Genomic DNA, 10,726 nt, shown 5'->3' with positions numbered 1-10,726 from the left:
TGCACAAAAATTCAGCAGTTTTATACTCCACAATCTGACAAGTGAATGTTAAAAAATGGTGCTGCATCCCAATAAAATATAATTGAAAAATGCCCTGAACTTTTTTGGCAATTTTTCCAAAATTTTTTGAGATACCAAATTGTTTAAAAAATAGAAATACTTTCATAAAATAGACTACTAAAATAAATTATATCCTATATAATACATTAATAGGCGGCATGGCGGTTGAGTGGTTAGCGCGCAGACCTCACAGCTAGGAGACTAGGGTTCAATTCCACCCTCGGGCATCTCTGTGTGGAGTTTGCATGTTCTCCCCGTGCATGCGTGGGTTTTCTTCTCCGGGTACTCCGGTTTCCTCCCACATTCCAAAAACATGCTAGGTTAATTAGCGACTCCAAATTGTCCATAGGTATGAATGTGAGTGTGAATGGTTGTTTGTCTATTATATGTGCCCTGTGATTGGCTGGCCACCAGTCCAGGGTGTACCCCGCCTCACGCCCGAAGACAGCTGGGATAGGCTCCAGCACCCCCGTGACCCTCGTGAGGAAAAGCAGTAGAAAATGAATGAATGAATGTTTTCTTTTTTTTTTCTTTTCTATCCCCTCCTGCTCCGATCCATCTTCTATGCTGCTTATTCCTCCAAATTGTCCATAGGTATGAAAATTCATAGTCTTATGTTATACGTAATATATATTATGTTATGTATAATAATAAATAGAATTCAGCTATAAACCTTTGGGCTACATTCAAGTATTTTTTGTGCAGTCATGACTTCTTTTCACCACCAGAGGGCGCCAAAGTCTTATGTTCTGTATCCTATGTGCAGTACTGTTTATTTTGGGCCCCATCGGATTCCACTTATTGTGTTTCTCCCACTTAAAAAAAACAAGAATTTTGTAAAAGCACATAATAAAAAATTCGCCGAGCCCACTGTCCACTTGAGACGGTGCTGAAATGTTTCCGTGCAACTGCAGGTAGATTCGGGATGTGAACTATGTTTTGCATTCCAAGTGGAATAAAGTGCCCACGAAGCTGCATGACATTAATGCACGTCCTCTCCGCACGCCGGCCAATTACTGCGCACAGAGACACGCTTAGCTTGTATTGGTGTGCAGCCTGGTTACAGCACACAGCGTCTTGGTATTTGTGGTTGCAAAGAACTGCAGGAGAAAGAAGACTTATAATTTGAAGACTTGCCAGGGGTACATTGTCAAAATTCAAAAGGCATTTCAAAGACTCCAACCATGCACTTTTTTTTTCTTTTTCCACGGAGTCTTTTCTATGTCTCCTCCTCTCTTGCTTTCTTCTCGCATGGTTTGAATGGACCAATGGGCCTTCAAGTTGGGAGACATTGGCATGCAAATGAGACCAACGCGTGCTCGGCGCGCACTGAAAGCTCAGATTGTTTATTGAGCTCCCCGGAGCCACGCGCCTGGCCCGCGGAGGAATCACACAGCGGGGGCGGGGCATTGCCACGGAGCGTGCGTGGGAGGGGGGTGCGCGTCGGGGCGCGTGTTGAAAAAGAGGAGTACTGCCAACGTTTGGCTCACATCGCCAGTCAAGAGAGACCACGTTGGACACACGGGCCTTTCCCCCCACCCCGTCTACCCCTTCCCACGCCAAGCATCACTTGCATATCCATCACAGGAGTTGTCACTGGACATGGCGACCATCACCACGACGCACACCGCTTTTACTTTTGCGCTCACCGAGAGACGCGCAGGCTTGAGCGCGCAGGACTGCACGCTCCCGGCCGGACACGCTAACAGCGGGGCAGCATCAGCAGCATCGGCGGTAGCGGCCCATCAGAACCGGAACAAAGTGCTGAAAAGACAGCGATCCAACTCCCCGGAGCTGCTGCGCTGCAAGCGGCGCCTCAGCTTCACCGGCCTGGGCTACTCCATCCCTCAGCAGCAGCCCGTGGCTGTGGCGCGGCGGAACGAACGCGAGAGGAACCGGGTCAAGCAAGTCAACATGGGCTTCCAGACTTTGCGCCAGCATGTTCCCAACGGGGCAGCCAACAAGAAGATGAGCAAAGTGGAGACGCTGCGCTCCGCGGTGGAGTACATAAGAGCTTTGCAGCAGCTTTTAGACGAGCACGACGCCGTGTCGGCTGCGTTCCAGTGCGGCTTGCCGTCACCCACGCTTTCCAACACCTACTCAGCGGACCCGGAGTCGCCTCACTCCGCGTACTCGTCGGATGAAGGCGGTTACGAGCCACTGAGCTCCGAGGAGCAGGAGTTGTTGGACTTCACCACCTGGTTCGATCGCTACTGAGGCGGTAGCGGAACCACACCGCCGTGCGTAAAAAAGCCAGAGACTGAGACTGGACACTCCCTCCGTCAACCTGACTGCCTCTGCGAGGGAGGCAGCCGAGCAATAATGACAGCGGGAGGAGAAGCCGAATGGGATGGACCTCCAACTCCACCTCCACCTCCTTGCTGCATACAAAGTGAAGGAGGTGAACTGTTATGTTGACGCTGAAGTCAAAACTGCTGAATAAGTGCAATTAATGGGTGACACAGCGTCCTGGAAGATGATGCGTCAGCAAACTGTTCTTCACATCATGATGTATACATTTCTTATACTGTCATTTACTGTCATATGAAGACATATTTTTCTACACTCATATCTGTTATGAATGAAGTTTTTTAAATGTGTGTGACCTGACAGCAATATCATGGCAACTACCTGGGACAGATTGTAGTTTATCCTCTAGAACCTCTAGTCTGAGGTTTTTCCCCCCCTGAACGAAGACCACATAGTGAAAAATCCGAGGATGCATGCATTGAAAAAACTCTAACAATATATTTATAGAAAAATCATTTTTTTTTTGTCAAAATTTTTCAATTTTTTTTTAGGAATTGTATGTCTAGAATGAGCTGCAGGCTACACTTTTGGACACCCCCCCACTATAGGAGATCTTTATTGATGCACTTGTTCTCCGCTTCCGGTAGCCTCAAATGTAAATATTCGATTTTAACAGATATATTTTGTGTAAAACCATTTTTTTTTGTAATAAATAAATAATCTATTTATATGAAATGCTTGTGTTGGTTTGGTTCCATCTGTGTGCACAACCTATGGAGCGCGTCTATACCCTAACGCCCCCGCCCCCACCCACCTTCCGCCCCTTTTCTGTGACCTTTAATTGGGCCCTCAATAAGAATAAGAGACATGCACCTTCCACCACTCTTTGTCCGCATTCAGGGTGGGGAGATTAATATTACGTTTCATGCTTTGCATTGTTTCATGAGTGCACGATTTCGCCTGGAGGGAGAGTGTTTTTCAGAGTGGGGGCGGGGGGAGAGGGGGTGCAATTCACTCTTCTCAAAAGCCTATTTGAAATACGGCCCCGGGAAAGTCAGCAAGACAATGAGTCGGGGTCAAAATTCGTATTGGGTTGGCTGAGATCAATCTAAATAAAACCTGGCCTTGTAGACTACTTGTATCTCCAACTGTGTTTTTCATGCAAGGCTCAATCACAAGCACGTCTCCTGCGAAACACGAAGCGCCGCACCCCACCGCGGGCGCCATTGTGCTTCCTGTGCGCCTCATTATTTAAATTGAGGAAGGCCTTTATTGAAAATGATTCAACACAATTACTACCATTAAGGTTTGATGCCGGAAAAAGCTACACGAGTTCAGTCGCTTATCTATCCACACTTCTGATCCAGATTTTTAGTTAAAAATGGCAACAAGTTACATTTTGCAATGGTGGATTTTATTATTATAAACCATTACATTGAAATAGTTCATCATTTCATCAATAATGGATGTGAGTTGAGTGACTCAACTCACAGCATAGTGGTGGTCTTAGCACGAGTGCTCCTGGTACAGGGGAGCTGTGGTTCAAAAAGAGAAACAGTGATTCTCAAGGAGAACATTCAATCACACCCTGAAGTGGACATTTATTGTCTGTCATTGTGCTTTGGCTTGTTTAGCATTAGCTTATATGCTCCCATTGTAATTGAGAAGAAGACCCTTGAGAAGAGGGTCGTGGGGGTGCTGGAGCCTACCCCAGCTGTCTTCGGGCGAGAGGTGGGGTACACCCTGGACTGGTCGCCAGCCAATCACAGGGCACATATAGACAAACAACCATTCACACTCACATTCATACCTATGGGCAATTTGTAGTAATAAGCGGCATAGAAGATGGATTGGAGCAGGAGGGGATAGAAAAGAACAAAAAAAGAAAACATTCATTCATTCATTAATTTTCTACCGCTTATCCTCACGAGGGTCGCGGTAAGGTGCTGGAGCCTATCCCAGCTGTCCTCGGCCGAGATGCAGGGTTCACCCTGGACTGGTTGCCAGCCAATCACAGGGCACATATAGACAAACAACCATTCACACTCACATTCATACCTATGGACATGTGCAAAACAGTGCAGGGATAATACAAAGTGAGACAACAACTACAGCAATAACAACAATTTCAATGACATGGAAGCTTTTTCAAACCTATGTGGGAGTTAGCCTCCGTGACAGCTTGTGTAGTTCCTTCTATGCCTTAGTTCCTGACCATGCCCTTATTTTGTAGCCACTTCCTTTGTTGTTCCTTTCCTTTCTCTCACTCCTTTACTCTTTTCACGCACCTGCTTGTAATTTTCTGTTCCCTACTTAGTTCAGGTGTGTGCTGCTTCCTTTGTGGGTTCATTGTCTACCATTTGTTTGGTTTGGCCATTTACCGTTTTTCTGCTGCTGTATGGCAAATCATGACACAATAATTTGTAATTATTATTTTTACAAGTAACTTTTATGTTGATTGTCAGGGATGAATCAAATAATTTAAGTTGACAGTACCAAAAATATGGTTCCTCACATACCTGTTAACCTCCATTGAAAACTACCGTATTTTGCCCTTATTTTCCGGTATTTACAAAGTCTAGAAAAAAACGTCCTTTCCGTTTCCTGTTGGAGCAACTCTTCCAAACTTGGGACAACATTGTTGCATGTCATCCTGAAAGGCAGTGAAGTCAAGATTCTTGTGGAAAGACCAGAAAAAAAGCTCTTATTTATGAATGCAAATGACAAAAATAAGACAAAAAAAAAAAATACTAAAAAAAAATATATTTAGAATGGGCAAAACCAACACAAGATGGGAGGTTTAGATACAATGATTACTTATGTACAATTGATACTGAGAAGATCTTGAGCTGTCTGACTTGCCTGGGGTTATATAATTTCCAAATCCTTGTGTTGTCTAGACTTATGGTTTGCAACCTCCGGTTCCGAGGAGGCAAAATGGCTCTTTTGATGTTAAAGGTTGCCGACCCCTGGTTTCGAGATTGACCTGCTGCATTTCTATCGCCCACTTGTGGTAGAGTGTAGTTTTACATTCACTCAAAGTTTGTCCATGTAAATACCTGTATTGTTGATAATTATTAATAAATAAATATGAATAATAATAAATAGTCATATGACCTCGTACTTCGGGACGTGATAAAAAACAAAACAAAAAAAATTAAAATTAAAATGTAAAAAATAAAAAAAACCAAACTATATTAAGAAAGCAGGAAGTGAACAAATGTAACAGTTACTGATTGTAAAAGTACCAAATAATAATAAATGGTCATATGACCTTGTAATTCGGTACGTGATAAAAAAAAACAAAGCAAAAACAAATAAAAATTAAAATTAAAATTAAAAAAATTTAAAAAACGTAAACTATATTAGGAAAGCAGGAAGTGAACAAATGCATGTTCAAATGAAATAAAACCATTACCATAAAAAGGGGATGGGGGTTCATTATCTAATCATAATCTCATTAATAATGAAATTATCTTAATGCTGATAATTATTAATAAATAAATATAAATAATAATAAACGGTCATATCACCTCGTACTTCGGTATGTGATAAAAAAACAAAACCAAAAAAAATGTAACTATATTCGGAAAGCAGGAAGTGAACAAATGTAACAGATACTGATTGTAAAAGTACCAGATGGAGGGGTAGGATTTAATAAGCTTTGCTTCTTCCTACTCCTTTTGGACATGTGGAACTGGGAACTGATTATGGGATGCGTTCAATTGCAATCTGATGCATGTTCAAATGAAATAAAACCATTACCATTACCAAATACTGCCAGATATCATTCCTAACTCGATATAAAGCTCACACACGCACACGCTCGCACGTGCACGCGCACACACTGCCTGCAGGTGCTAGCCACGTGGCCGCACTTGGGAGGGAGGTGACAAAAGCTCTGGTGTGTCTATAGACTAGTGGCGCAGTCAGGATCAAACAAGTGATAAATGACTGGAAGAATATAATGTGTCGTATAACCTCCTACGTCACCAAGCCTCCCAAAGACAAATCAAATTGGGGCGTGCGACACCCCGCAGCCCCATTATGACACGCTTGATGGTGCCTCTGATGTCCTTGAGTGTCAACCAGAGGCCAGCTCACGCAATGAATGAGAGCATTTGTCCGCTGACGGATTGATTGATATGCAATTTTCCCCTCAGCTGTAGCAGGACAAGATGGATTTATTCATGCTGTTTTGTCCTCTTGGGTCATTTTCATGTTGCAAATACAAGGGACGTGTTAATATTAATTCATCATTTGATAATCCATCATGTATGCACGCGAGTGTGACAAGCGTCCTGTGCGTCAGTTATTCCTGCGCATGCGTGAGTGTAAAATTGTTGCTGAATAAGGGAAAACGCGTTTATCAGCGTTTTGTGTCGCACAATGTCAATACAACATAGCATTAAAAAAAACAACAAAAAAAAAAAAACTTAAATTGTATTATGGAAAGCAGGAAGTGAACAAATGTAACGGTTTCTGATTGTAAAAATACTAGATGGAGGGGTAGGATTTAATAAGCTTTGCTTCTTCCTACTCCTTTCGGACATGTGGAACTATGAACTGATTATGTGATGCATTCAATTGTAATCTGATGCATGTTCAAATGAAATAAAACCATTACCATTACCATTAAGAATCTAACTTATATCAATCTAACTGTTTTATTTTAATGTAGCTTCTGGCCCCACTGGACTTTGCAGAATTGTTGTCATTCAGTCACATTGGAGGGTTTTCCAGGGTTTCCAGGGTTTTCTCAATAGGATTCAGGTGAGGACTGTGACTTGGCCACTCCGAAGTCTTTATTTTGTTTTTTTGTTTTTTCAGGATTTGGATGGCTCCGCCCACTTTGAGTGTTTCTGATAACGGTGATGTTTTGAAAAGCATCCACTTTGTCCCAAAGCGTTGTTATCATGTCAACATAAGGCCAAACCCGCGCTGTTTTTATCCGTTGTCAGTTGAAAACTAACACTGAAAAAAACACATCATACAGCAGATCGACACAGTGATGGATGAGACGTGAAATGATGTTTATAGGATTTACAGAAAATATGCAATAATTATTTAAACAAAAGTAGGCAGGTGCCTACATTTGGGCGACATTTTTGTTTTATTGATATGAATATCTTTAACACTAATTATTGGAACTACTGTAGTTAAGAAGGTGAGTGTGAAAGGTTGTTTGTCAATATCTGCCCTGTGATTGAGGCCACCAGTCCGGGGTGTACCCCTCGCCCAGTGTCAGCTAGGGTAGGCTCCGGCACACCTCCGTGTTTGGTATGGCAATGGCTTATATTACCTCATTATAACACGAGACGAGACAAGACAAGGCTTTATTAGTTGCACAAGGAGAAATTCCAGGTTTATAGCCACAGCTTTATTGCACAGTTTATTGCACAGTTACTGTGCAGGATTTTTGTGATTGGGATTTTAGTGATTAAGGCCACCAGTCCGGGGTGTACCCCCCGCCCAGTGTCAGCTAGGGTAGGCTCCAGCACACCCTCGTGTTTGGTATGGCAATGGCTTATATTACCTTATTATAACATCAGTCGAGACGAGACAAGACAAGGCTTTATTAGTTGCACAAGGAGAAATTCCAGGTTTATAACCACAGCTTTATTGCACAGTTTATTGCACGGTTTACTGCACAGTTTATTGCACAATTATTTTGCAGGATTGTTGTGATTGTGATTTTAGTGATTGAGGCCACCAGTCCGGGGTCGGGGTCAACCCCCCCGCCCAGTGTCAGCTGGGATAGGCTCCAGCACACCCCCGTATTTGGTATGACAATGGTTTATATTACCTGATTATGAGATAAGACAAGATTTGGCCTAATTTGTCCCAGAAGGGGAAATTCCAGGTTTATAACCACAGCTTTATTGCACAGTTTATTGCACAGTTTACTGCATGGTTTATTGCACGGTAATTGTGCAAGATTTTTGAGATTGTGATTTTAGTGATTGAGGCCACCAGTCCTGGGTGTACCCCCTGCCCAGTGTCAGCTGGGATAGGCTCCAGCACACCTCCGTATTTGGTATGGCAATGGCTTATATTACCTAATTATGAGATAAGATGAGATAAGACAAGATTTGGCTTAATTAGTCCCACAAGGAGAAATTCCAGGGTTATAACCACAGCTTTATTGCACAGTTTATTGCACAGTTTACTGCACGGTTTATTGCACGGTTATTGTGCAAGATTTTTGAGATTGTGATTTTAGTGATTGAGGCCACCAGTCTGGGGTGTACCCCCTGCCCAGTGTCAGCTGGGATAGGCTCCAGCACACCTCCGTATTTGGTATGGCAATGGCTTATATTACCTAATTATGAGATAAGATGAGACAAGATTTGGGCTAATTAGGCCTACAAGGAGACATTCCAGGTTTATAACCACATTTTTATTGCACAGTTTATTGCACGGTTTACTGCACAGTTGATTGCACGGTTATTGTGCAAGTTTTTCCGAAGCAGTTATATAGTATATAAATTTACTTTCAAAAGTAACTATTTAATTTTCTTTTCAGAAAATGATGTCAAACATTTGTGCTCCATAATATACTTGAATAAAACATCATTTCTCATTCTCAAATTACTATAATATTTAATAATATAGTTTACCAATTAAAAAAAAAACAAACAAGCTTTGGGCCCAAAAGGACCCCACGTGATATTTTGGACACACCTGCTGTAGGTCCCGTACTGCAGGAACCACACACAAGCAAAAGCCTTCAATAGATGGACTCCTGTGTTGACAGCCACCAAGTCACTTGTACTTTCTGCTGTAAAAAGTCAGTCTTCTGTATTGGAGACAGAATGAAAGAACCATGGACGTGAATCCCTGACACCTCTGCATGTGTGTGGAACTAAGCTCCTGCTTGAGGGGAGGGATGGAGTTGGAGGTGCGGCTGTGTAGTAGTGTGGGGATGGGGTGGGGGGGCTATGATTTGCATGGACTATTGTGCTGCACAAGTTTGGGTGCTTTTTTTTCTGTCCCGGGCTCTTTTGGCCATTTACTTCCACTCTGGCTGGCTGTGGTGGGCTGTGAATAGTCTCTGCTCGGAGGAGACACAAAGGCGCTTTTGTGCCGCGGGCGCACCATATTCATCATGTAATGCCTGTAAGACAAATCTGATTGGACGTCTGTGTCACTTTGATGTGGGTCCAGAGTGCGAGTGGCCCTGAGATTGCTAACTTCACTCTCTATTGCCTATTCTGCAGCATTGATACGGGGGGTGGAGGCGAGGAGGGTGTACAACGAGGTGGCTTGGGGGAGCGAGCAGGCAGGGGGTATCGTAGCCATTATTTGCACGAGCAAATTCATAATAAATTTACCCATTCTACAAAACCGGGTCGAGATGATTGACACTACTTTGTGCCAGGCTCAACAAAAGCGCTGATTTGAGCAGAATACCAAATGAATGGGGCGAGCGTGGACTCAATTCAAACTATTTTAATCTCACCCCGTCCTCACTCATTTCTTAGTTACCCATTTCCCTCACACTTACCCCTGTTTTTTTTTTTTTTTTTTTTTTTTTTAGCTCCAAGTCTCTTGGCTCCTTTGTCAGGTGCTTTCTCATTTTACAGGGCGATTCTACTCTAACGGATGTGCTAATTGTGCTGGGTTAAACTGGATGCTGGTGGACTCCTGTGATACAGAGCTTATTGAGGCCTAATGACTGGAATGATCGTTTTCTTTAGGGTCCTGTTGCTTGATTGGGAAAGTAGAGCAGAACTAAGATGTCCAACATTCACTGATAATATAAACTTGGACCTGCAATGGAGAGAATGTACGTACATAACCTGTGACTGACTGGAAGGAAGCCAGTCCAGGCTGTAGTGCATCACCAGTTAACTAGGGTTAACCAGGGTTAACTAGGTTTAACTAGGGTAAATATTCCAGCTATTTGACTGACAATTGAGAATTAATTATGAGATATTATGACTTATCCAGGTTGCATGGCAGTCGAGTGGTTAGCACGCAGGCCTCACAGCTAGGAGACCCAAGTTCGATCCCACCCTCGGAGCATAACTAGATAGATGTCCAACATTTGCTGATAATATAAACTTGGACCTACAATGGAGAGAATGTACGTACATAACCTGTGACTGACTGGAAGGAAGCCAGTCCAGATTATAGTGCATCGCCAGTTAACTAGGGTTAACCAGGGTTAACTAGGTTTAACTAGGTTTAACTAGGGTAAATATTCCAGCTATTTGACTGAAAATTGAGAAGTAATTATGAGATATTATGACTTATCCAGGCTGCATTGCAGTCAAGTGGTTAGCACGCAGGCCTCACAGCTAGGAGACCCGAGTTCGATCCCACCCTCGCAGCATAACGAGATAAATGTCCAAAATTCGCTGATAATATAAACTTGGACCTGCAATGGAGAGAATGGACGTACATAACCTGT

General features: G+C 43.0%; 1 protein-coding gene across 1 annotated transcript; it reads left to right on the top strand.

The window, feature by feature from the left end:
- Nucleotides 1-503: 503 nt before the first annotated feature.
- Nucleotides 504-9,149, top strand: ascl1b (achaete-scute family bHLH transcription factor 1b). Its single transcript, XM_058076591.1, has one exon. The coding sequence runs from the start codon at nucleotides 1,663-1,665 to the stop codon at nucleotides 2,275-2,277; it is 615 nt and encodes a 204-aa protein (XP_057932574.1). The 5' UTR covers nucleotides 504-1,662; the 3' UTR covers nucleotides 2,278-9,149.
- The last annotated feature ends 1,577 nt before the right edge of the window (nucleotides 9,150-10,726 follow it).

Source organism: Doryrhamphus excisus, chromosome 6 (assembly GCF_030265055.1).
Source record: "Doryrhamphus excisus isolate RoL2022-K1 chromosome 6, RoL_Dexc_1.0, whole genome shotgun sequence".
In the NCBI taxonomy this organism is placed as follows: domain Eukaryota; kingdom Metazoa; phylum Chordata; class Actinopteri; order Syngnathiformes; family Syngnathidae; genus Doryrhamphus; species Doryrhamphus excisus.
The sequence above is the reverse complement of the archived record's forward strand: the minus strand, read 5'-3'. Positions and strand labels throughout refer to the sequence as shown.

What these genes read in the sequence shown, in the direction of transcription:
- ascl1b (XM_058076591.1), top strand. Translation starts at nt 1,663, where the DNA reads ATGGCGACCATCACCACGACGCACACCGCTTTTACTTTTGCGCTCACC.